Here is a 27,698-nt window from a genome sequence, read left to right as displayed (position 1 = left end):
GTTGTTCTAAGAACAGAATTAGTAACAATAGTACACCATGAATACAGTAGTTTGTACTATAAACTGTACACATTTCAAACTGAGTCATCCACGGTTATCATTTCTAACACAGAGATGGATCAAAGATGGACCAGAGCTGCCTCATAAGGTAATGAGTTCCCAATCACTGAAAATAGTAAAAGGTCAGGTTGTCTGGGGCGCTCAGTCATTAAGCATCTGCCTTCCGCTTAGGTCATGGTCCCAGGGTCCTAGGTTTGAGCCCCGCATTGGGCTCCTTGATTGGCGGGAAGCCTGCTTCTCCCTCCTTCTCCCACTCCCCCTACTTGTGTTCCTTCCCTTGCTGTCTCTCTGCAAATAAATAAAATCTTAAAAAAAAAAAAAAAAGAAAGAAAGAAAATAGGAAAAGGTCAACTAATCAAGATTTCAGCAGAAGACATTTAAGAAGCAGTAAGTACAGGAAAGATGTCATAACTAGAATCTTGTAACTAAATTATCAACTCTGAGATTTTATTATTCTATGAAATTGATCAATATCCCACGGGCATGTGTGAGCTATTACAAATGTGTACCCAACATCCAATTTCCTTTTCCTTCAGAGAATGCTGTAGGATTATATACCCTAACCTCCTTGAAGTCAGTCATGACCATGGAATTAATCTGAATGGGTAGTGAAGGGTGAGTAGAAGTGATGTGTGTTCCTTCATGTTACTATCAAGGGTAAACATTTAAACTCTAGTACTCAGCTCTCCAGGTCTGTTCCCCTTCCTCTAAGCAGCAAGCACCAATGTGGACCCAGCACAGAGGGAAAATTTGTTTTGTAGGGGTCCTGTATACCACAACGAACTGTGCAAAGATCAAAAAAAAAAAAAAAAAAAAAAAAAAGAGCCTTTGTTGTGCTGAGCCACTGAGATTCTGGAAATATTTGTTCCTGTAGTGTAATGCAGGCTGTCCTGATGTACACTGAAAATTCTTGCCCATGACCTCCTAGAGAAAACACAGAAATTCATGCCCTCATACTATGGTTTGGTTTCTTGCAGAATAATTAGGCACCTCCAGGACAAACAGATTTCCAGGTTGGACCATTCCACAAACACACAAGCACCAGACACCTCCCTATACACACTAAATATACCACAAGAAGGCGGGGTCACAGCCAGAGAAGCATCAGATGAGGCCAGTAATTCCCATGTTTCACGTGTGGTAGCTCAACATACATTTGAATTTCTGGCATCAAATTTTCTAACCGACTAAGGATCGGCTGTTAATTATGATCTAAGGAAGTCAAAGCAGTTGGTTTACAGGACAATACACAGGTACATTCTGACAAAAAGAATTACATTTTAAAACATCACACTGAAAGCACTTCAAAATAACCCGCGAGGTTTTCTGGACCCCTAGAAAACTGAGGTCATGAGTTATTTAACCTTGAATCAACTTCTATGCCTTATAATAGATAACTCAAATGTTTATGAATGAACCTCAGTGAAGTAGGTACTACTCTATCTGTATCTTGGTATTCTTTTATGTGGCAATTGTCTACTTTACTTTCTGGGGGAGAAAATAGTACTTTGTAGGATTTACTTTTCTAAAGGAAGGAAGAAAGGAAAAACAAACAAACAAACGATTCTTGCCTAAATTCTCCCACCGTGTGCTCGGTGATTCCTCATACCTGCTTGAATCTAATCTTCCCCCAGTCCCATGAGACAGGTATTGTGGTATTGTTAACTCTGCTTCACAGATAAGCAGTCAAAGCAGAATTACAATTTTTAAGGTCATACAGCTGATGGAGCAAAAATTTGAATCCAGGCCTGTTTTATTTTAAAGTCCATGCTACAAAGGTTTAGTACAATGGTCAAAAAGAAAGCACCCTAAAATGGTAGCTTCTCTTGGGTCATTCTAAATCTTTGGTTGAAAACATTAAGAAAAGACAATGTCATCTAAATAAGTGTTCTCAATTAAGAAAAAAAAAAAAAAAGAGAGAGAGAGAGAGAGAGAAAAGAAAAAAGAAACCTGTACAGAAGCCTATATTTACACACAAGCATCACGTGATGGGTAATTAGCCAGGTAACTACAGGTTTTTCTCTGCTAGAAAAGTATACGTTTCATCATGCTTTGAAATCTGCCTTATTATCAGCACTGCCGTGAAAACAATGTTTTATTTCTTATTGCGTGAATAGGCCAGGCATGAAGCATTGTTTTTGTAGGGCCTAATAGAATACTTTCTTTGTGAACCGAAGAAGCAGAATGGGTAGTTAGAAGGTGGAGAATATCCTCCATCATGATTAGTAAGTAACCATTTTAAGGGAGGTGAGGATTAAAACAGTGCAATTGCCTCGAATACGAAATACTAGATGTCATGCTAAAACCATCTCTTTAATAACCTGTCACCTAAAAAAAAGACAGATTACGAACAAGCTGATAATAAAAAAGATAAGGCAGAGCAAGTCCAGTCTGGATTTGTTTATTTCCCCGCACATTTCTGTGACTGCTATAATCCTGAAACATGTAAAAGATTCCCTTGAGGAAGACATGAATTAATAAGTGCCAGTATTAATACGTAAAGTGTCTACACACAACCAACACCAAAAATCCTCAGGCTAACGGGCTGTCTTCGAGCACATTCAAAATCTCTCCTAATGAGTTTTCCAGAAAAAGTCTATAGATGACTGGCTACGGATTAAGCCAAAATAGTTAAAAAGGACATACTCCACCCCCACCGCCATCTTCCCAAGATTGTTCTCCTACCAGGTACTGATGAGACAGCCCCTCCGCTAGAGGGTGTCATCCTAGGAAAAGCTGGGAAAGAAGTCAAGTCAACCACTGAAGGCATGAGGGGTCCCAGTTCAACTCAGAGCAGAGAACTCCAGAGATTTCTGAGGCTGATCATAAAGTGGAGCGTTTACTCCACGTAGCAGGTATGGCTTTGAAGTCAGAGCGCCTACATGATAGACCGAAGACCGTTAAGGGGAAGATAAGACAAACACATAAGAAAAAGATACTGCATTATATTGCTCCTCACAGAGTGAGGCGCTCGGTGGGTGTAGAGGCACTAAGGACGATAAGAGCTCTGTAAGCAGGGAAAATCCTATGGGCTGCCAAGAGCTCCAGGGCTTAACCTGCGTCTTAAAGAAAAGAGAGCATTTTCTGCAGGGAGAGAGAGTCCTGGAAGGGGCAACTCCAGAATGAATGAAGGCAGGATCCACGCAAAAGGCACTGCAGAATCGAGGGGCCGGAGGGGAGGTCGGCGTTGTTCAGCAGAAAGGAGACCAAGCAGTCAGACTAGTTAGACTGAAGCGGGTTTAACATAAAGGATAGGAGATAAGGCAGAGAGATTGGCGGTCTTAACATTCTGGGTGCACTTCGAGCCTGCGGCTCTACCTTTACAGATAATAAGGAAATAGTCACAGTTCTGTGCCGAACACCAAGAATTTCAGTGAGTTTTGGGGACACAGAAGCCACTGAAACATCCAACAATAGAAACACCTCTGTCATGAAACATGACGCGGGCAGAAAGAAAACCACGTAGAGAGCATTTGAGGACACTGTCACAAAACATGTGTCCAGAGGTACACCGGGGAGGTAAACATGAGATTTTGCTAGGCATTCAGGTCTCCGCGCACATTATATATACATCAGTGTGTACATCCATCAAAGCGCGAACAGCAGTTACTTCTGGATGGGAGGAAAAGAAGCCACAAACCTTTTCCTGCTTTTTGTCAGCAAGGCCCACATTCTGTAATATGATCGTGGAGCGCCTTGGTAATAAAAACACCACCAGTGAAAGTTATTTCATAAAAAAGGAAAAGCCCTGGAGCCTGGGGTCATCGTTGGATGCTGGCCTACAACATTTGTACTTTATCCGATAGGCATGGGGTTACAGAAGGCATGAGGAGGGGACGGGGCTATAGGCTGAAAGCCAGTATTTTAAAAGGGTCCAAAGTATAAAAATGTTAGAAATTATTACAAATTTAGAAAGCAGGTGGAGCGGTCCTAAGGGAGAAAGGCGGGGGTAAGGCTCGGTTCTGGGATTTCAGGGGAGAACGAAGAGACCCCACTTTACCCCAGCACGCTCACCACTAATGGCCAACATACAAGGGGCGGGGCAATCAGGAAACCCCGAAATGGCAGGACTATTTGCTCAGCCCCTACTGTGCATGAAGCACTTCAGAAAAGCTTTGAAAACCCGCCATTATTCCCGTCTGTCCTAAATAAATATATTTATTAAAATGGGGTAAAAGTCCAAACCTCAGCTTTTCTCTGTGGTGACCTGCGCAAACTATAGACTTAAACCCATAATGCTGGAAGAGAGAAGGGGAGTGAATCTTTGACATGTAGGAAAATTAATGTTTTGCAATAAAACCTCACATTTGAAGTACTCTAAAAGATAAACGAGCTGTTTGGGAGAATCAGCGTCAACACTAAAGAGAATTAAGCCTAAATGCCCAAATCAAATATCTGCTCACAAAACCCTCTGGAAAAGTCACATCAATTCACATGTAGGATGTATGTGCTTTGTGTTCCAAGGTGATGCCATCGTGATAACAGCTATAATAATGGCCTACAGTCAGTAACATGCAGCGGCTCAAGAGAGGAGAGGTGGAGAGCAAACAGAAACATTTCAGAGTTGCAATCATAGGAGACAAGCATTATGCATCTCCAGCCGGGAGGGGAGCTGTTGAATCAAACCACATTTTTCAAGCACATCTGAGGCACGGAGTCAGTGCTGCATTCCTTCCACCACAGGTAAATAGAATTATTGCTCCAAGTTCGTCCGTCTATCTATGATACCGGAAAGTCATGAGCGTGCAAGAAGCTTAGGCTGCCCAAAGAGGTTTTCCAGTGGAGCCCAGGTATGTCACCAGCAACAAAAGGTTGCATACACATATATAGCAAAGGACTCAGAGCGCAGCTGTATTTCTTCCATTTTTGGTTACTTTCCCATCAGCTGGTGACACCACAGGTAGTTCATCGTGAAATTAACATTTCTCTTTAATGAAGCTGAAACAAAACTACGGGTTGATAGCTTTCTCCATCGTGGCCTTTTTTTTTTTTTTAAACCATAGAAATGACCACAGAGTACCTGACGAAAGACAAAATACCAGAAAAACAGAAAATGAAAACAAACAAAAAAGCCAGAACAGCTAGAGTCCAGGAGGAGGACGATGCATTCAACCAACACACGTGATAACTTAGGGAATACTTGTTGGTCTTTATCTTATTTGATCGGAGCAGGTTAAACAAGCTGGACACCACGCTGGTATTCAACTGTGGACCTTTAATGAGGCAAAAACCAGCTGAGGCAAGTACTCCCTTAAATGCTATAATACACAACTACAGGAATCACAGAGGCTGGAAAAGCACAGTACTGGTATTGAGGCCCAGAGACTGCCGTCATATCCGCCGACAAAGATTTTCATTAGATAATAATCTACATTTAATGCTACCATTTAAGAACCAAACCAAACCAAACACCCAGGTAACCAAAATTAGGGAGTAGTGGCTAAATAACATATTTCCCCCTTTTCGCTCTGAGAATCAGAAGTCCAGGTCATATAGCTGCAGATAAGAAGGAACTCACACTCTAGTCAGCGTCATGATATACCTGGAGGCTGCCACGCCGGATGGATGGATATCACCGTCCCTCTTCCACTGGAAGCCGTTCCTCATTTGGGTCTAGGTTTCTCAGCACAGATGAGCTCATAAAATATAAATGGGTAAGCAGGTGTAAAAAGAACACCCAAAATGGATCCTAAGATGAGTAACTAGGATGGTGAGGGATTTTTAAAACCACATCCTGGGGAAGAATTGAAAAAACTGGGATTGTTTAGGCAAATAAAGAGAGGTTTAAGGACTATTTCAAGCATCAGCTCTACCAACGTCCAGCCTGACAACTCTCTGAAGACCTTGAAAAAGGCATGAGTTTTTACCTTGCTCATGCATTGGAGTCAAGAGGTGAATACTGGTAACCTGAATACTAAAAATAACACTAAAATTCCAATTTCACGTTCTCCCTCTTACTTCTTCCCTGACATCTCCAATTCTAAAAGAATAAACTCTTAAATTCTACAAAATTCTCTTCTGTTGACTATCCATCTTCAGTCCGCTCTCAAGAGAAAACAGCATACGGAATTCTAAAAAGCATTCATTACTCTAGAAAACACTAGAAGATCCACAAGTCAACAGAAATTCCAAATGAGAGGGTCTTAACTGGACAAGAGCCATCATGAGTGATGGCAAGACGAGTATCCAGACAGCAATATCCATGAGCAGCTGCCGACTGGCTCACACATGCGTGGATTTTGCAGACTGACTTTCCAGCAGGAACAGCCGAGATGGCTGAGTGCAGACAAAATACAGGATTGTCATTTTTTTCAAGACACTTCTTACACATGCATTCTACCATTATTTCAGGACAATGTTCAACTGTTTGATTACATGGGCAAGCTGAATTTTAACTTTAAAATGAAAATAAATAACCTCCTGATCTGTTCCCAGATCTTTATAAAAGTTGTCCTAAAGCTTTGAATGTCTTGGATACAGACTCCTGGAAATGTGAACATACAAAGTCCTTTGGACTGTCAGTTTACGATGGCATGAAGCAAGCTCGTGAAGAAACAGCCATGTTGGCCCTCCGACAGCATACTTCTCCAGTGTTAACTGAGTCACAATGAGCTTCTTTAAAGAATACGTGGTTCACACAAAAATACTGTCAGAGGGCCTTTAAGAAAATTCTTTCAAAAATACATTTACAAATTTTTGATAAGCTTCATAGGTAATTGATTTCTATTTTGAACTCAAGGATTCTATAAAGGCCAGATCCGTTTCAGCGAAGAGACCCTTTTGTAGGGATTCCTCATGGTATTCACGAATAGAATAATTCAACAACATATCATCTAAGAAACTTCAGAACTTTCTACCTTGAGGGAAGTAGTATAGCTAACGGGGCAATGGAAGTTTAAATATAAACACTAAATAAGCTCAGAAGACTGTTTGATATACATACAAAGTTTACACCTAGGAAGGAAGGAAGAGAAAGGTAGGAAGGAAGGAAGGAAGGATGGGAGGGAGGGAAGGAGGAAAGGATTGTCTTAATAAGCATGTCTTCAAGCTTAGTGAGTTCATGAGATGTATCAAGTGAAAAATCTTCATTATGATAAACTGTCAGCACCTTAGCATGCTTCTTACTGAAAACATTTAAACTGTTTTCTTCAACGCAGAGTGAGAGTCCTACCCACATCCACACCCCAGGAAACAGTTTGACATATCAAGTGCAAAAGTGATCTGAAATAACCAGTTGAAATACAAGGCCTCCAGAATTTCCAACCAAAGACTATATAGTCAATTTCTAACCAAAAGTACTTGAGAAGTCACTGACGTGACTGGCCACTCATGGCCCAGCAGGTTTTGACAAAGGAAACAAGAGGAAAAAAGTTATACAACATAAAAATATACATATCTATATGTAAAGAAACATATAAAACATATGTATATTTTATATTTAATATGTAATATACATAGAAAATATCATTTTATAGTATGTATATATGTGTGTGTCTATACACACACACACACGCACACACACACACACATATATATGTATGTATGAAAAGTTCAGAAGGATTTTAATAATAGTCTTCTACTCAGGCAGATAATAATGAGAGTAAACCCTGCCCTCAACACTACACCATGTGATTAGGGAAGTTCAAAAGGGACAAATACACTAAAATATTGCATAGCTCCCTATCCTATAAAATCTCCCTCTGATAATAACACGCTCATCATACTAGGACTTCAGTATTATAAATGCTTCCATTGACACTAACTAATTATTCCTTGGTTGATCTTCTCAAACACCAAGTGAGATAAAGCAGGGTACACACTATTACACCTCGTTTACACCCAAGAAACCTAAGGACGTAAACAGACAGTGACTGTTCCAGGAAGTGACAGATCCTCAGGACAGGTGGAGCCAAGATTCTCCTGACCTCCCACCCACTGTGCTTTCAACACCATTGGGCTGCCTTATTCCCCAAAGTTCAATAAAATCCGAGCAGCAGAAGGGACAGGGGGAAGCCACACTTTCTCAATTTGATGGGCCTTTAGAAACAGAAATTGAACCAAGGGAACCCCCATCATTAAATTCAGCTGTACCCACACCCACATCCTCTGGTCTCTTTTCTCAATTTCAGCTCAGACACTTCTATCTTTTCTTTCTTTTTCTAGAGACACATTTGGAGATGAAACCATTCATAACTGCCCATCCACAGACAGTTTGTGGCAGCATAATTGACAATGAGTCTGCTGCAAAAAAATGAAAATGCTGTTTTAATAACCTTGGCCTAAAATACATTCTATTGTATGCCTCAAAGGGTTTCAATAAAAAGTCAACCTGTAGAGACATATTTTCTTGGCTTAAACAACAATCCAAAGCATATAAATGTAGTCCAACTATAATGACATATTTATAGGCCAATAAAGCTTACACTGCAGCTTTCATACTTCACTTAAAGGAACTCTGTAAGAAGCAGTGTTATATAAAATAATTTGATTTTTTTTCCAAACTATAGCCCAAGGAATAAAAAATGCAAGTTTGCTATGTTTAACTGATAGTGTTTATATTCCTTAGTTGCTAAAAATTTTGAAAAATGAAATAATTCTTCATTTGACGACTTCCTACTGCCATACCAAATATGGGTATCAAGTCCACTTTATTACAAAAGCTAAGTAATTCTAAAGACAAAAATAAATAACTAGAAGCTTGTGTAGTGAATGATTTAATCAACCCGATTCTTCTGGAAAAACAGGTTCCTGTGTTCGTTATGCTTATGAATAATACATTCCTTAACCCTCCTATTTTAACATAGCTCTTTTTTTTTCCCTCTCTCTCTCTCTTTTTTTCTTTTTTTATAAGCTTCAGTATGAAACTGTCTGAGAGAAGGTAAAACATCTCACCGAGTAAAGTCACAATTTGAATTGGTTTCATATTGAACTTTCTTTCTTTGAAAAGGACAAAGAGGAGGGAAGGGGACAGAGTCCCTCTAACACATCTCAGGAGTGTTTTTGAAGATTATTGGTTTTCCCACTATCTAGATGTGTCATTTTAGTCACCAGTCATTTTGAATCTTAAACGAAAACTGCAGAGATTTGTAAAAAGCAAACATGATATCCACAAATATTGTCCTTGAAGGGGAAGGAGATTAAAAAAAAAAAAATAGGAGCTGTGTTTCGAATCAGAGCAGTTATTGGAAGCTGCCATTTGGGGCAGAGTTTCTCTTTGTGGAGTATTAATTTGTTGGCAGACACACATTTGTGAGAACATTCTTGTTTTTTTACTCTTCAGAGAGAGACAGGAAGTGACACAAACTGGGATTAAAGGGAACTTATTCTACCTAAACATTGAGCAAGAAGAGTTCTTTAATTAGCTTTTAGATGGCAAAATCCCTTCTTTAAGAGTCAACCTAATTATTTTGTCGTTATTGATGTTTTAATGTGATGAAATACTTCGGTTAAAAACATAACGTACTGGAGTTTTATTTTAGCCACAAGAAAGGTGAGATCTTTCCATTCTTTGCTTACTTCCACCAGAAAAAAAAGAGGGGGGTCTTAAATAATCTCAGAGTTCATCTTCTTTCTTCGCTAAGAACAATGAGGAGTTGGAAGTGTTCTACAGAAGGAAAAACCTAATAAGTGTGTGAACTTCCATTAACAATGTGGTATTGGAAGTGGTTTCAGTGTGGCCAAGAGAAAGAGAGATAAGAAAACCACTGTGTAGAAAGAAAAGTACAGACAACAAATATTTTGATGTTGCAGACAGAGAAAGGAAGAGGTTGAAGAGAAAGTTGCTGGGACAGGAATGTGTACAGCAAATGACACCCCCTATCTCCCCAATATAAACCCTAACAATGTAGACTTGTAAACCTTAGATCAGGCAGATAATGGAAACTCATTACATTAAGGAAAGTTTTTGTTTCTCTTTCCACATTATTACAACACAGTGTGCATTCCAATTACAAAAGCTATTTGTCTCAAATTCCCCACAGTTCATACCAACTGAGTAGAATTTCAAGGCCCCAAATACTATCCTTAAAGGGGTATTTTACATTTAAAAAAAGAAAGAAAGAAAAAGCACATGGTATTTCTTGTTCACCAGAGGAGAGCCTCCCCAACAAATCTGTTAATTATTTTCTATTCCTCAGCACTAATTGTAGTGCTGTTTCCCTTATGAGGCCCCCCAGCACCCCCCCATTAGAATCACCTAGAAAAAGTCTTTTATCAGTCCACATTCCTTGGCCTTGCCTCAATTCCACTGAATGAAGAATCTGGGGAAGCTGGACGTAGCAATCAGTATTATTTTTAAAATTCCCCTAGTGAGTCTAAAAAACAACTAGATTTAAAAACCACTAAGAACTTTGAATATTCACTATAAATCAATTTCTTCTGATATCAATTATTAAAAAGTAGATCTTGGACATATTTTTTTAGAATTCAGTAAGATCAAACCCTTTAAATTTTTTGACAGAATTAAGAGATTGAGTGTCCTTCAGATTCATTAATAAACTATCAATTTTAAACAGAAAACAACTCTGCTATAAATACTCTTGTTTATATGTGTGACATCAAGCTTAACCATCTACACATCCTTTTGTTCCCCCAGGGGTTTCCTGTTTAGTTTTTTATTAGTAACAGTATATTCCATAACTAAAAAAAAAAAAAAAAAAATCAAACAAACAAAAGAAACGTTTTCATGTTAGGGAAAACACAAGACAATAGCAATACAACCTAGGGTATACATTAGGAAAGTAATACAACAGATGTATTATTCACCATTATCACACATCAGAAGACTAGTCACTGTGTGTTGATGAAATTAGGGAGTGTAACAGCGTATATAGGAAATTAAGTAAAAAAAAAACAATTTGGGGGCTTTAAAATAAAACCACCCGATTAATAATTTTCCCTAAGTGTACACATGACCGTCAGGCTGCCATGTCCAGAATATTGCCACCTGACAACTACCAAAAGGTGACAGGAAACTGTTAGACGTTGACTCAAATTGCAAGAAAATATTAATATGATTCCCAACACACAGTACAGCTCATCACAAATCAGAATCACACGGAAGACAGTTACTGCTGTTAAGCAGTTTCTTTATGCCAATTAAGTAAATAGTTTAGGTTTGTTGTAATAGTTAAATCCTAGGCTAAAAAAAAAAACAGGAAGTTGTCACATTAAGGCATAAAATAGGACTATGAACATCAGCATTGTGCTAGAATGAAAGAAAAAGATGCCTTAATATGTTAAAAGTGAAGTTCCTCTTTGCCTAAAGAGGAAATAGCTAGTCTAACTCAGAGGTCAACAACTCTGGTCTTGAGCAATGCTAGGAGAATAAGTCAGTGAACGCCACAAGGAGATAGGAACAGAAGGGGGAGAGGGAAAAAAAAAAAAAAAGTCTCTGGAGATGAAAGTTTTAAGTTAAAGCAACAGAATTAATTCGGGAGCCCCTCCTAGGCACCAATCACCCCTGTGCTAAACCCTTTTTATCTTCAATCTCAGTGACACGGTAAAGTGCCCATCTTTTTCAGGTGAGGAACCTGAGGCCCAGAGGTTAAACAATTTGACATCGCTCTCCTACTCCCCATTAAGTAACTCCTCTCTCTTCCTCACTCTGTTTTCCACCCAACGTAAACAAACACATGAAATTCTGACATGGTGTTAATAGATACCATACTAACTTCTTTGAACAAATATTTAAACTCTTCATTAATTCAATCTCAGGCACCCTAATGAAGTCTTGTGCCTTCACACCAACAGGAAGCTGCCTAAGGCCACGTGTTGTATCACGAAGTTCTGGGCATGGGGCTCCACACGGAGGAAGGCCCTGCGATCCGCAGCTAGCATCCACCCCCTCACACACCCCGACAAACTGTCCATACATATTCCCAGGACCCTTTGAGGTCAAAGAAATTTTATGTATATATAAAATTATCTATATGACAGGGTTTCCAGAAAAGTCTCCGACCAAAAAAAAAAAAAAAAAAGAAGTAGGTTACTGTATACACCCACACATGCGATCTAGAAGTACAAATTATATTTACCAAGGTCAGCCTTTTCCTTGAGAACGTCTTTGAAGTTGAGTCCACTGTTGAGGGTTGACTGCCTGTACTTCAGCAAAGCTTCCTTCTGTCCATTCCTCCCCAAGGCTGTGGTCTTCACGGCGCCAGCACGGAGGCCGCATCTCCACTTGGAGCAATCAGAGTGTACCCACTTGACCAGGTCTTCAAGTTTCACGATTACCTTTTCGGAAACAGCGATGACTTCATCCTACAAGAGGTGGGTCAGGGAAGAACAAAACGTTATTAGTGGCTGGGAGGCCAATGGTGAGTTTTCAACAAGAGCCCCCTCTGAAATACACTTTGAGTGGCTTAACTTTAGGCAAGCAGACAATGTGCTTTTTGGTGACAGAGAATCTTCAATAACGGACTTCAGGGGCTTTTCACTGCTAGCTGTCTAGTTGAAAAATAATGTGGAAGATCTATTTGTTATACGGTAAGAGAGTGTCCAAAAATCGGGCAGTCATTCTGAGAGCCATTTTTTATGCTAGTTGCCAAAGCCCACTCTGCCCATCTGACCAATCGCTTGGGTGAAAGCTAATTTTTAGGTGCAGTTAATTGCAAAAGTAAAAAGTGAGAACTAGGTGACTAATGCTTAGCCTGTCTCTATATAAATGGTCTAAGTAAATCTGGGATTCTTGGAACTCTGACTCACCCCCAAATTCCTATGTTTATGGTACATTTTCCCTTGGCTTATACACAAATATTGAATTTAACTTTTGTCCTAAAAATTAAATAAAACTGTGATGTAATCCCAAAAGAAATACTTCATAAATGTTATGTGCTTCCCACTGAAAGAAACTTACACATTCTCATGTTTCTTAAAAACTTTGTAAGTTGAGAAATGAACTGATTTTTTATTTTAATACATATGGGGTAAGAGGAGAGAGGGTGAACGAGGAGAAAGCCTTTGAATCTAAGAAAAGTAGTTGAAACTTAAGTTTCTCATATGGATCATAAATTTGAATTTTAAGCATCTCTAATTGCTTCCAGGAAACAACCAACTTTAAATATCCAGCAAGATATTTAATAGATATCCATCCATGGAGTGAGAGAGCCTCTTTTACCCGAAGATTCTTTGGAGAAGGCTTAAGAAGATCATCTCACTGGGTTTTAAGTTAAATTATTTGAAGCATTTGACATTTCAACTTGAACCGACTTCTTTCATTTCTTTTACTTCACATTTCTGAAGAAAGCTTAGCTGTGAAAACCCCTAAGCTTACAAAATCTTAGAAATATTTTTGACAAACAACAACAGGAAGATGTCTCTAAGCTATTAAACAAAAGGAATTCACAAGTGATTTTGGCTAATTTTGCTGTTAAACATGACTCTTTCCTCCTCCTCCCCCACCTACACACACACACACACACACACACACACATACACACACACAGGACTGCACACGCTACTCCAAAGCAAACAAAAAAGGGTTTATTAAGATAAGCTTCACACAATGAGAAATCCTGGATTTAGTTTTTAAAAATGTTTTAAGGTAGGATCTAAAATTTCACTTTTCCTCATCCAGTTCCAAGCTGCTTCTGAGAACCAAGTTTGTTAGGCAGCAGCAAAATAAATGCTCTCCCAAAAATGAAAAGTAAAACTTTTGTAATGGAGTCCTTTCTCTTATCAGGATTGAATATGAACTTCTACTGAATGGGACCCAAAGTGGAAAACTGTTTTTATCCTCTGCTCAAGGAAAAAAAAAAAATTCAGTACTTTATAAACAATGGAGCATATTACAAAGTACCATTTCAACGGATGATTTCACTCAGATTCACTACACCATCCTCTTGAAATAAAAGATCTGTCGTTGTCACGCATTTTATAGCTATTACATGGTGATTATTAAATGTCAGAATGAAAATTCAGACTGGGTATTGTTTCAAAGCATATGGGAACAGCTTCTGGACAGGGCACACGAGAAATCAAGTTTAGGATATTCCAGAAAATAATTAAGTCTCATGGTATATAAGTCTCAACATTAGCAAAGATGGAATTTGGCAAAATATTACCAAATACGGTTCCTTAGACTAGACCAGTTTGGAGATGAGTGTTATTTTCAAATAGCTCTATGATCAAATGATTATCATTTCAATTACCAGTTGCTTCAGATCTTTTCCAAGAAATGGCATGACTAGCTCTGGCTGGCTTACAGCGCCCGCCAAACAAATAGTTTATTAACCAAGAGAAAATACAATCCTTATGATGTCATTGATGAATAAATCCATCTTTCAAGATTCAGTCTATAGATTTTGTCCTCCCTCCTTTTTTCTCTCTCAGAAGCAGACTTTATGAATATACCCACATACATAAAAACAAATGTAGGAATTCACATAAACACGCATAAGCTATAAACCCAAGTTTGGATGAATTGTGCAACCACCAGTATGTTTTACTGTGGATTCACAGAGAAACTGGCCTTGCAACATTGTCAAATGCCAGGATTTAGAAGGAAATCTGATAAGCAGAGGGGAGGGGGGGGAGCAACAAACCAACCCAAAAAACAAAACAGCGAACATATATATAGAAAATGTCTCAGGAAACATTGCTTTGTACACACAATGGCATAAATCACATGTTCGTATTTACTATTCTGAGCGAGCACTGACTACAGTTCCTAATACTCGCCGTTCTTGGGCAAGCCTCTGTCCAAGAAAGAATTTCAATAAGCTCATCTCATGATTACAGTAGCTCTCTGCAAACCGAGCATTAGCACTGGATAAATATTGCTGATTTACTCTAATACAACACAAAAGGAGCACAAAGAAATACATTTTGTTAGTCTCATAAAGTACCTTGGCTTTTCAATTAACCCAGCTCCCAATCAATATTTATGGAGGTTGTGTTGAGACACTACCGAAATCCAGATTCCCCTGTCACCACTGTTTTAAATGGTTTGTTTCTGTCATTTGGCTTTTGTGTCCACCACTGTATAAAAGCAGCTCAGACCATCCTGGAATCCTCTCTGTCAGAGGAAAGTATCTAGTCATGAAGTCACAAATTAGCCTCTGTATTGCTGCTCTGTACGCGTTCTAAAAATGGGAAAACTTCACACAAGGTCTCCAGACTTCAATCTTTTCATAAAACAAAATAGTAAAATAAAATAAATAAAATAAGATAAAATAAAATAAAATAAAATAAAATGAGAGATATCTGCCAGAAAAAGAAAAAAGTTGAAAGTGGTTGTTTTCTTTAGATAAGATGTGAGATCTCTGATTTCCAAGTACTGTCTTACAGTCAGTCGACATTTCCCTCATCTGCCTGGCCCTAGGGCAGCCGGCCAGCAGTTAAACTTGCATACCCTGATTTAGTCCACCTCCTTCATGTTATTGACGATGACAGTGAGGTTCAATGACATAGCCTTGTACCAACTTCCAACAGAACTTTGACAAGCCTCCAGGTTTCCTATCTGCCAACATGGCATTCTTCCTGGACGCTGGAGACTTTCCCTGGATTCGAATCCCAGGCCTGCAATTTACCCACTGTGGAACACCGGAAAACAACTTTAACGTCTCTGTGCTTCCATTTTTCTTTAATGTATTAAAAAAAAAAAAGGACAATAAAACAATCCACCTCTTGTGGTAATTGCGAGGATTAAATGGGCTAACATAAATGAAGTGGGATGACAGAGTTAGTCACATGTTCATTGCCATGAGTCCTCTGCTCTGTTTTCTAAATGGTGCCATGCAGAGAGGAGTTTAGATGGTACATGGGTAAACTTTTTTTTTTTTATAAGTTACTCATTGCTTATTTATTTTTGTGGTTACCTTCCATTTATGGGAAAGTGGTACTGGTTTTCCATTTATAGAAGATTTAGAAAGTTTCCTCTTTAAATAAATTTAAGTTAAAAAAAATAGGTCAATTTGAACAAAACCATTAAGTGAACACAGGACATATGGGTATGGCCAAAAAAATTGTTAAAAAAAATAATAAAAGACAAGATTCTATGAAAATGACTGAAATTTGGGACAGTGTATTATATTAGTGGTTCTCAAAGTGTAGTCCGGGAACCCTGGGGAATCCCCAAGACTAGTTCAGGTGGTCCACAGAAGCAAAACAAAGATCATAATAATACTAAGACATTATTTGCTTTTTTCAGTCTTATTTTCTTTCAAGTGTATAGTGGGGTTTTCCAGACACTATATGACATATGGTACAGCAGGAGAGTAAATGCAGAAGCAGATATGAGAATCCAGCTGTCTCTATTAAGCTAAGACAGTAAAGAGCTTATAAAAATGGAAAACAATGCTACTGTTTTTACTGTTTTTTTTTTCAAAATATGGTTAATTTTCACAAAAATGTGGCACTTATATAATGGGTTTATATTACTATTTTTATTTTTTAAATGAACTTCCAGTAAAATTTCCTGTTTTGATGTACAGTTCTATGAGTTTTAACACATGGCAACCACTGATCTGTTCTTGCTATCGAGTTCTCTTTTCCAAATGTCATATAAATTGAATCATACCATCTGAAATCTTTTGAGACTGTTTCAGCATAACGCCCCTGAAAGCCATCCATCCATGTTGCTGCATGTACAACTGCTTGTTCCTTTTCACTGCTGAGTAGCATCTCCCATGACACGGATGTGTCACAAGATGGCTTCTCCATTCACCCACTGAGGGCCACGGGCTTCTTTTCAATTTTGGGGACTACAAATAGAGCTGCTGTGAACGTTCACATCGAGATTTTTCAGTGAACAGACATTTTCAATTCTCTATAACAAATACTCAGGAGAGGAACTGCTGGGTGAGAGTCTATCTGATTTTGTAGAGACTGCTTTCCAGAGTGGCTGTACCATTTTGCACTCCTACCAGCAATGGAGGAGAGAGTTCTAGCTATTTCCCATCCTTGCCCGTACTTGATATGGTCTTTGTTAATTAACTCATCATTGCCACTCTAATATGTATGGAGTGGCTTCTCATCACGTTTTACATTTTCATTTCCCTAATGACTAATGATGTTGAACATCTTTTCAGGTGTTACTTTTTCATCCGTATATCCTTTCTGGTGAAGCGCATGTTGAAGTCTATGGCTCATTTCTCAAATTGGGCTGTTTATTTTCTTACAATTGAGTTTTCAGAGTTCTTGTATCTACTGAATACAGATCTTTTGTCAGATACGGGAATTGGAAATATTTCCTCCCGTCCCGTGGCTGTCTTTTCATTTTCCCAAGGCTGAATAGCTTTACATTTGGAGGCATGGTCCATTTTGACTTAATCTCGTATAAGGTTTGAGATTCAGCTTGACATTCATTTTTTCTACATACGGATGTCACATTGTTTTTATTTTTAAATGAGTCACAAGTACTTTAGGTTATTTTTCAGTTTTAATTTTAATGCAGTAGCTATAGCCCACATAAACAAAAGCTCTTCAGCATCCTCAATAATTTGAGTGTAAGGGGTCCCGAGTCCAAAAACTTCGAAAACCATTGTATCCTATCACGAAAGCAAGACCTTCTATTATTCTCTTTTTCTTTGACCTCTTAGTGGCTTTTGATAATGAACAAGCCTACCTTTGACAAAATTCTCCCCTCATTAAGAACTGTGAAGCGTCTGAGATATTACTCTACTTCCAAACTTACAAGTTGGCCTGCCATCGTTCTAAGGACACTGGCAGAGCACACAAGACTCCCGGTCAGAGACAAAGAACGGCTTCTTCCTTCTAGCCACAGTGGAAGTATCATGTTTGTGTGGTTTCTTCAATACCCAATTCCCCAAATGAGATCCAAAGAGGGTGAGATGACATGTGCACGCGGAGTGGGGTGCATTATAGGAGTAGGACCCTGAGGGCAGGGAACCCAAATCTTTAATACTGACCAGTAATCACACCTGCTTTTGTTCTGGAGAAAGACACTTGCTCTGTCTCCCAAAGCAGTTCACTATATAAGCATCCTTGAAAAGACGGTCCAGAGCAGGTGGTCAGTGGCTCTGCCCACAAGATGTGTTAATACTCAATGGATCCATGAAGAACACCCACTCAACACCTACCACCTCTATCTTCCTTTGTTTTGTTCAATTTCTCTTCATTGTTCTATCCCCCTACCAGGAAAATGTAGGAAACATAGATCCTTAGATGTAGTCTGGGTCTAGATCTCTGCGTGTTACTCTTTGAAGAAATCATTCTCCATGGGAATTCCAATATTCGCCCTCTAATCCTATGACTACATTCTATACTTTGGTTCCAAAAATTCATCTAGACTCCAGTCCCATGTTGTCAATTTAAAATCTCAGAATCAACTCGAACCCACTGGAACTGCACGGCCCACTTAGTTTATTGTAAGAAAAGATCTTAGCCAACACAAGAGAAATTTAACATCCCCTCAACTATGGCGAGCTTTCCCCCAATATCTATTCTTCCCTTCTTCTTTAGTAATAAACGGCTAATTTGATGCACACAGAATAAAAACACCATTTCCCCTGCTTCCCTTATAACCAGGTGCAGCCATGTGACCAAGTTCTTATATATATATAAGATATATATATAATATATATATATATATATTAGTGATGTGTGCCATTACCAGGTCATGACCTTAAAAGGAATGGATACACCTTTGGACCATACACATGAGGACAAATCTCTCAGGAGAAAAAGACAGAAGAGCTGGGTCTCTAGGCAACCTCAGGGAGGAGAGCCACCTTCCCAACCCTGAACCATCTACCTGTAGGCTGTGATCCAAGAGAGATTTTGAACTCCCGACTTATCTAAGCGATTTTAATTCTGGGTCTCTCTGACGCAGAGATAAACCTCTATCTTTATAAATATATCATTCTTCAGGAGAGACAAGTTGAACACAGCCTTCCTTATAGCACACCATGTGGTAAGGACTAAATGATCATTGCTTAAGATAGCTATATTCAAGGGCACCTGTGTGGCTCAGTCAGTTAAGCATCCCATTCTTGATTTTGGCCCAAGTCATGACCTCAGGGTCGTGGGATCGAGCCTGCCTCTGTTTGTCTCTCTTCCTCTGCTCCTCCCCTTTCTTGTTCTCTCTCCCTCTCAAATAAATTTAAAAAAATCTTAAAAAAAAAAGAAAAAGGATAACAATATTCAGCTATGTTAATAAAGCCCAAATGATTGTGAACACATAAATGTAATATCAACAGGGTTGGCAGGGAGAGAATGGAATGAGAACAGGAAAACATGGCATATTCACCTCAATCCTCCCCAAATATCTTAGATTTTTAAAATATTCTCTGTAGCAACTGAAATGTGATAAATGTTGGGAACACAGACACAGCAATAGGTGATGTTAGCTAAATAAACAGTGAAACCAAAATAATAGTCCAATTGGTTCCACAAGAGTGGGATATTTTCATCTCGATAGAAACTAAAAATGAAAAGAAAAAGACCCTGTTCAATGCTAATTTAGAAAGACCAGCGCAAGCACATCCGCTCATGCCCTCACCACTAGGGTAGGCAGGCATGCCCATGGTGCACAAGGAGAAGACGGTGCCACCGCTGGGCCTGGCTGGGTTGGTCCCTCTCCTACTCTCAAGCCCCCCACAGATAACTGCAATTCTAGGCGCCTACTTGTGTGGCCGATCACTCTTCCGGTTAGACGCTGGTGCTCTAACAGTTAGATGCTGCTCCACTAACAGGACACCTATAGAGCGGGTAAAAAGGTTTCACTCTACAGGCACTTGGTTGCCAGCCAGAGCATCAACAACATCAGGGCACAACAATGTCACGGGCCAGCCATGAAATGAGAAAAATGAAGAGAGCGCAGCGAGCATTTCCTGAAGCTCTGTTTGCTAGGTCTCAAGGATGATCCCTGTACCAGGGTAGGGTCTCAGCAGGAACTAGAATACTTGTGTCATGATGATCCAAGGACGTTTTACAATGGCACTGATGACAAAGGTGTTGGTGGCATGTAGAGGAGCCACAAGAGATTGAGAGAGTACAGGAACTTGGGCTAAGGGCAGGTCAGTTATCATGACTTGAAGGCCAAAGTGTCCAAGCACGGAGCCAGTGGTTGTCCTATAGGATAGAGTAGATCCTCTACCAGTGGCGGTGCCTCTTCCTTAGAAGGATACCAACACCCTGGAGGAAGCTCACAGGGAATAACGGGGAATAACTCTCTGCCTTCACCCCCCTTCTTATCCCCATCGTGGCAGGCCACCTCTATGGCCGAACCCCATGAGAAACCACAGGGCCAGCAGCTCTGTTAAGGGACTCCAACCAGTGCACCTGAGGGCAGAGAGCAGAGAGTAGGGAGCAGGGCTGACCTAGTGGGACCCTACATACTCTTCCCATTTAAGACTTTATCCCTCCTCCTCCATCTGGTGTAATAATATCCATTTATCCTCAGAAATAAGGAGGGCGATAGAAGGTAGCAGTTGTTTTTTAATGTCCTGAGTAGACAAAATAAAATGATATCAACACGAAGTTGGTCTCTGGACTGGGAATTACTGTTCTTATTATCTGTGACATAATGGTAAATCTTTATTAGGCACCACGATTTCATGCTGAATTGCATAACTCCACGTTCTATAGTAAACACCAGCACTGCAGAAACTTCTTAGCGGCAGGTAGCCTTGCTTAATCTCTCTACTTCTCTTATACTTCGCGAGGAACCAAGGACTGTGCTGTGCCTAACGCATACAAAAACTGTCTATTTTCATGGTACGCCATCTTTGGATGTTCCATGCTGGCAGAAACGAAGGGATACTTAGAGAGCACTGGCTTTGGAGTCCGCCTGCCCCAGGTTCACTAGTTCAAATGCAGCTCTGCTAGGTCTAATGTCCATAGTCATCTTGGGACATGATTTCATTTTGCCAAGGTCTCATCTAAAAAATGGGTTGGGGGGTGGGGTGCCTGGCTGGCTCAGTCAGGGGAGTGTGTGACTTTTGATTTCAGGGTTGTGAGTTCAAGTCCCACGTTGGGTGTAGATATTACTTAAAAAAAAAAAAAAACTAAACTAAAAAAAGTGGGGGAAAATAAGATTAAACAAACAAATGTGCCTCCTAGGGCAATAAGGATGTTGAAGCTATCAGAGTATAATGGTCAACACAGAGTAGGTGCCCAAGAAATAACTGTGATTACTATTACTAATGTCACATGATTTTAACTGAAAATGAGGGAGTGCAGACGAGGGGTATCCACATACCACTTGCGAGTAGCTGTGTGTATTCCTAACTTCTCCTAATTCTTTATCAGGGAACAATGATACCCCTGTAGCTACTGCTGGGTACCACCAAGGGGAAGCTGGCCGAGAAAGCAATTAACGCCTGGCCTTCTAAGTCATTCTCCTCAGTCCTTGAGGACAGAGCAGTGGAAAACTTTGAGCTGTTTTACTTTACCTACATACTAATCCATGAATTTAATAGACCTTCTCTTATCTGATCTCTACAAGGACTCTCTGAGGCAGGTGTTCTCAGGCCCATTTTAGAGATGAGAAAACTGAGATGGAACCAGAAACCAGATTTGGCAGCACCTTCGTCTGGCTGGCAAATTGGTCTCTACGATCCTTTCTCCAGCAATGCTCCTTGCTACTCCCACCCTGGGACAAGGGAACTTTCCCCTAACAGTGTCCTGGGAGTTGGGGAGAGAGGGGATGGGGATTTAAGGTCATTTTACAACAAAAGGTATTTTAATTTTTGATTGGTATTGTTTTTGTCCCCGAAGTAAGATTACAGGAATTGCCATTCATGTGCTTTTTAAAAATGTGAAGAATTTTCTGTTGTCTGAGTGATGAAGATATCCTCTCAAATATGTGCTAAGGTTTAATTTGACTCCCTGAACATGATGAAATGGATTTGCCATGGAGGCTCATTAGTGTATAGGGTTCCAATTTCCCAAGCCAGCCCCTTCTCTTTCAACCTCCTCCCTCCCTCCCTGCAGACATTTAGGTGAAGCTTGTGGCTCAATGAACTTTGGAAATCCACCCTGGCACAATTAGAGGGAGTAAGCAAACAGAAGACGGCTCTGAGGTGTGATTTGTCAGATGTAATGCGACCATCTTTCATGGTATAGCCGAAGGCATTTGAGTATCAAACAAGTAATTCAAAAATCCTAAATATTTTATGTTCCTAAATACATTTTTAATACAAGCTAATTTAAAACCTGTTAGGCTGCAGCCTGCTCCCCTGACTAGAAGCCCATCTCTAAAGAAAGCCCCAGAAACATCCTCTTAGCAATTCCCAGTTTCATATCTTTCCTTTTGGATTGACCATGTATGAGCCTTTTTTCCCCTCCCTAAGATTAAAAACAATTCACACAGAGAACAAGAAGATGAATCCCAGTGTCCTAGATATTTCCTCTCTAAATAGTCAAGTATCTGGTATATACTGAAAAATGTGTTAGTGGTTGAGGCCCACCTTCCCTTTGGCCAAATTAATATGGTCTTAACGCCACAGTCTTTTTTTTTTTTTTTTTAAACTATTTTCGGGTTGTTATAATGAAAACTAGCTTGGCACCCATATTCTTAGCTCTGGCCATTAAAACATTAGCAAAAGAAGATAAATGAGCCCAACTTTGGTGTTCAAGTTCAGCGGAGAGCATTCTATAAAAGCACAAACAGTAACAATAAAACCCAAATTCAACCACCACCCAACACAGATGATCTAATATGCTGAATGACCCCAAGCCATTCCTTTAACATCTCCTGATCTTTTATTCAGCTACTTTTACATGCACGTTACCTCTTGGACACAGTTCAGCAGGGCCTATATTCCACCTAAAGGAAGAAGAAAACACTTTGCCCCTGTTGGTAGAGGAAAACCATGGATGGAGGACACTGTCTGAATTATTCAGGGCTACTGGTGATCTGGCGTGGAGTCTTGATAGACCGCTATCATTAACGAAAAGAGCAGTCTTCACAGAGTATCACCAAAAGCCTCATGCCTATTTAGAATGCTTTAATGTAGAAACCAAGTAAACCTTCCTGTTTTGTGTAGCCTCTGTTTAAATACGAACATATGATTTAGACATGCTCCCTCTTGTTAAACAATTTTTTTTTTGCTCTGTTCACTTTGCAGAGTTCACATTATTATCCTTACATGTACAATGGCGGCAGAATAATTTGAAACCCACAGCTTTATTTAATAATGTAATTATCCTATATTGGATTACTTAAAGGGGCTTTGTATTTTTCAGTTCTGGTTTTCCCTACACTGGTGATATGCTCTGCCGTGGTAAATGATTCAGGCTTCCATCAAAAGCTCTAAACTCAGTTTGGAAAAATATTGAGTGTTTTTGAATAAGCCAGGATTAATGCAAGAGCCAATTTGCAACCACAGTTGGTGACCTTTCTACTCCTGTTCAAAGACTGCAGTGGGCAGGCCGGCACAGAGGACAGACCCAAGCAACTCCAACGGCCTAATTCCAACTCTGCTGTCGCTCCAGGGAGGCTGTACAAACCCCAGAGAATAAAGGCCAAGTTTTCTTCAAGGTAAGCTTTTTGAAAGGGGGGCAGAAACTTGCATAGCTTTCCGTGCCTTCCAATATCCTGTACACTCCCAAGTGGAGCTTAAAGAATGACTGAATGAACGAATGGGTGGACAGATGGATGGCTAGACGGATGGACGGGTGGATAGGTGCACGCATGTCTGGGGGGGGTGGGCAGATGGTAAACGGTAGCCCTCAGCTAAATATGATTTATATAATGAGAAATTGTCATAAGTGATTTCACTCATTCAACAAATATTTAATGAGCACCAACTGTAAGTCAGTCAGAAATAAAACAGACAAAAATCTCTACCTTCCTGGAGTCTGCCGTCATTAGGAGTGGTAGGTAGTGTATGGTGTGTGGTCTGTGTATTAGGAGAGAGAGGAGTGGGGAAGAAGAGCCAGATAATAAGCAAAACTGGAAGCAAAAGGACTAGAAGAGGCAATAATGGAAGACTAAGGGTGAAACTGGGGATGATTTCAAATCCAGGGGCAGGGCAGATCTCTCCATTAAGACCCTAAGAAACAGGAGCTCTCAAGGCCAGGTGGGGAGGGGAGAAGCGGGGAGAACTCAGGACATTGCATGCAGAGAAAACAGAGGATACACAGGCACTGGGAGGAACATGGTGCAACACACACACCATGGTGCATGTCTTATAGCTGATGCATGCTTCTACATTTGAATCCAGGCTCCTTTTCTCTTAAGTTTCACGTAGGTTTAGCATGGAAGCTAACCTATATATCAACTTCCATTGTTAAAAATTGACTAAAATTTGCTACTGTCATCTTTTTCTCAAACCTTCAATGCCTACATACCTATGTTTTGAACACTTGGCTGAAAACCAAGTTGCATCTACCCAGAAAGAGACATAGATAAATTTTCCCATGAAATAGCTGATTTCCTCAGAATTTAAAAGGTGGAAGGGCAGCTGCTCTCTGACACATGCACAAGGTTGGTGGGTAGCTAGGACATGCTCATCACCTGTAGGCACCCTCATCAGAAACAGAACCTGGGTCAACAATCCCTTCCATTTGGATGTTTACGTCTTTACATGGACACATGCCAACATGACTTAATGTCCCCCCTCAACCACTGTGCATGAAACATACCTATTTTCTTATACATTAAGGAGTCTGTTTAATTACACCAGCTACAGGGGCCTCCTTCCCCTTCTCTCTGCAGACTTATCACACCAGACACGATGCCGTTTCCAGCAAAACTCTCCAAATTCACTGATCAAGACGTTAGGTTTAAGAAAGACCCAATACGGCTTGTTGACACACTCTAAGACTAACAAATCTTTAAAAGATTAAAGAAATCTGCTGTCTACCATGTATGTCTTCTGTAATTACAAGCCCAGAAGAGCGAGGAGAGTGTTTGGAAGGAACCACCCAGGGAGAATACATAACAACAAAAGGGGGGGGGGAGCTGGTTAGAGTAAGAAGAATATCATTCATCCCTCATCAGACTAGCCTTAGGCTACAGTGACTGGTTCCATTGTTGACAGCTAATTTGGCTCCCAACAATGCCCACCTCTCTGCAGTCTTGACCTTGGGTAATCCTCTCCCCTTGAGTGTGGGTAACACAGTAGCCAACAAACAGAATTAGGCAAATGGATGTCTTTTCTGAGATTAGGTTACAAAAGGACTGTGGCTTCTGTCTCACTTGTGCGCTGTGAGGGAAGTCAGGCGCCATGTTGGGAACTGGCCCATGGAGAAGACCACCGGCCATGGCAAGGGACTGAGGGAGGCCCTGGTCACCTGCCAGCAAGGGATGAGACCCTCAGCCCAACAGCCCTCAAGGACCCGTGTCCTGCCAACAAGCAAGTGAGCCGCTTAGAAGCAGATTCGACCCCAGTGAGCTCTGAGATGATCATAGCTCAGGTGGGCACCGTGATTACAAATTTGAGAATCCCTGAACCAGAGGCACCCCACTAAACCTTACCCGGACTCTTGCCCCACAGAAACACTGAATAATAAGTGTTGTACAAAGAGACAAAAATTTGGGTAACTTGTTATACAACAATAGATTACTAATACACTCACCTTTACTATGGGATACATGCACGCATTTTTGTGTGATAACGAAATAAAGTCTATGAAAGAAAGTGCTAAACACCAGTTTTGAATCTGCTTGAAAATTAGACTAATTTCTGCTGGGAAGTGGGAAAATGCTTCCTGCCACTGCCTAAATCCTGGAGCAACTACCTGTATAAGAGGCCTCTTCTTTTTTGGGGGACCCACAGAAATTTCCAAAAAACTATTTAACAATATGAGCATATCTTCCTGGATGGAAGGGGAAGAGTAAAAGATAATCTTGCCAAGTAAGGCTAACTTTATGTTTTCTTTCCTCCAAGCAACTAAAGGGTAAGGGGCCGATACTACTCATCTGTTCGCCACCTCCCCCAGTACCCTGGATATACTAATAAATATTGGTTGAATTGAATTGAATAAAAATCTGCAGCCCAAAGGCCTCTGCTTAAAAATAGAAATGTTTTTCAAGAGCAGTATTGTATTACATCCTTAGCTACTAGAGAAGAAGCCCAAGCCTTGTCTCTCTTTTTCTCCTCCCACCTTTTCCAGATTCATCTTTGGAAGGCCCTTGGCACAGCTGCCCAGTCAGAACTGTGTTGCCTATAAGCACAGCACAGTCTTCAGGCCCCGCAGGCACACAATCCTCCAGCCCTCACGGCCAAGATCAAGATGTGGCTTCTCTTTGCTTAAAAAGAGAAACAAACAAAAATCAAACAAAAAGGGCAGAAAATTGCCTTTAAAAATTCAGGTAAAAAATAAATAAATAAATAAAGGCAACTGAAGTATCTCAATATTCCCAGAATGTTTTCACTCCACTGCTTCGAGGGGTCATTTAAGGAATTCAGGGGGTCAGGAGTGATGTGAACACCTGCTTGGCTGTCTATGGAATTACTGATCTATAACATCAAAAATGTGGAGTGAAAAACAGGACCTGCAAGCGGAAAGGAAAAAAAAATACAACAACAACAGAGTCTGCTGATAATTTTAAAAGACACTACCATTTAGGTGATTCATATAATTTGCATTAAGAAAAACATCTTCAGCCTTTTTACTAGATCCTTCTTTTTGCCTGCCCCGATAGTTGGGGATGCATATTTTACAACCCAATGCATTGTTGCTGAACACACATTCAGCTCCCAGGAGCACAAAACACAATTAGACTATTATGGAGAATATTCACAAGAAACAGAATGGAACAGATTATTTCACTTAAGACACACAGAATTCAATTATTTTCTGTATTTATAACCCATGTACACCCGATTTTGGAATAATTTGGTGAGGAGACAGAGCACTACAGCAGTGTTTTCATCTGAATTCAGGAATCTGATATACACTGTGGGATTAACCCAAAGCAAAAGGATTTAATGGCCCAGCAGGCAGTCTCTATTTGGAAGATCCTTCGTCTGAGATCCCCCAGCCATGTTGGCTGGGACCCCTTCCCTTCCCTTTGCATCCCTTTACTGGTGCTTTTTTTTTTTTTTTTTTTGCTTTTTAAAAGAACCTGCCCTTGCACATCTAAAGGTGTGTGTGGAAGACACTGCCGCCACCACCACCACCACTGCTACAAGAGGAGGACAGAGAGGAGGTGTCGGGCGGCAGGGCATGTTTCAAATTGGGGGGGTAAGAAGAGGAAATAGGAGAGGATTTTTTTTAATGGAGGGAAAGTGAGAGTATCTGAAACAAATTCACTGTTGTGCATATTCATCAGACCAGTTTCCTAGAGGTTGCCTCACAAGGGGGGCAGAACCTGAGAAGCAGCAGGCCTGGACTTTCTTGGGCATACCAAGATGGAATACCTGGAATCCAGAGTTGGTTTCTTGACACCATCATTCCCCCCGTCTCATCCCATTTGGTTGTGGTTGACGCCCTCCACCCTTAAGGTCCTTAAAGACCTAAATGGTACAGAACAGAACAGGGACCTGAATGGAAGCCCCAAACATGGGCCAAAAACTCTGCGCCTTAACAGAAAAGTCTAGGAGAGAAGGGAAGTCAGGAAGTTTCACTCTATTCGAATAGATAGTTTTTTAGTTACCATTTTTCAAACAATAGTTAGTAGTCCAACGGCTCAAGCAATACATTACATATTAATGAGCTATTAACAGTCTAGCACTATGACAGACTTCCTTGAGACAATAAAGTTATGATTTGGCCCCTGACCA

At 40.2% G+C, this 27,698-nt stretch overlaps 1 protein-coding gene and 1 long non-coding RNA gene across 2 annotated transcripts in view; one reads left to right on the top strand and one right to left on the bottom strand.

Annotated features, from left to right (window-relative positions):
- ARID5B (AT-rich interaction domain 5B) overlaps window positions 1–27,698 on the bottom strand; it is a 177,830-nt gene that overhangs the window by 135,329 nt on the left and 14,803 nt on the right. The window contains exon 3 of the mRNA XM_044239596.1: window positions 12,096–12,321. Coding sequence (XP_044095531.1) covers window positions 12,096–12,321 — 226 coding nt within the window. The remainder of the gene's footprint in view (window positions 1–12,095; window positions 12,322–27,698) is intronic.
- On the top strand, window positions 23,424–26,177 carry LOC122900708. Its single transcript, XR_006383305.1, has 3 exons — window positions 23,424–23,506; window positions 25,139–25,386; window positions 26,086–26,177. It is a non-coding gene; the product is annotated as an uncharacterized LOC122900708 (long non-coding RNA).

The sequence above is a fragment of the Neovison vison genome, chromosome 2 (genome assembly GCF_020171115.1).
Source record: "Neovison vison isolate M4711 chromosome 2, ASM_NN_V1, whole genome shotgun sequence".
Classification (NCBI taxonomy): domain Eukaryota; kingdom Metazoa; phylum Chordata; class Mammalia; order Carnivora; family Mustelidae; genus Neogale; species Neogale vison.
The sequence above is the reverse complement of the archived record's forward strand: the minus strand, read 5'-3'. Positions and strand labels throughout refer to the sequence as shown.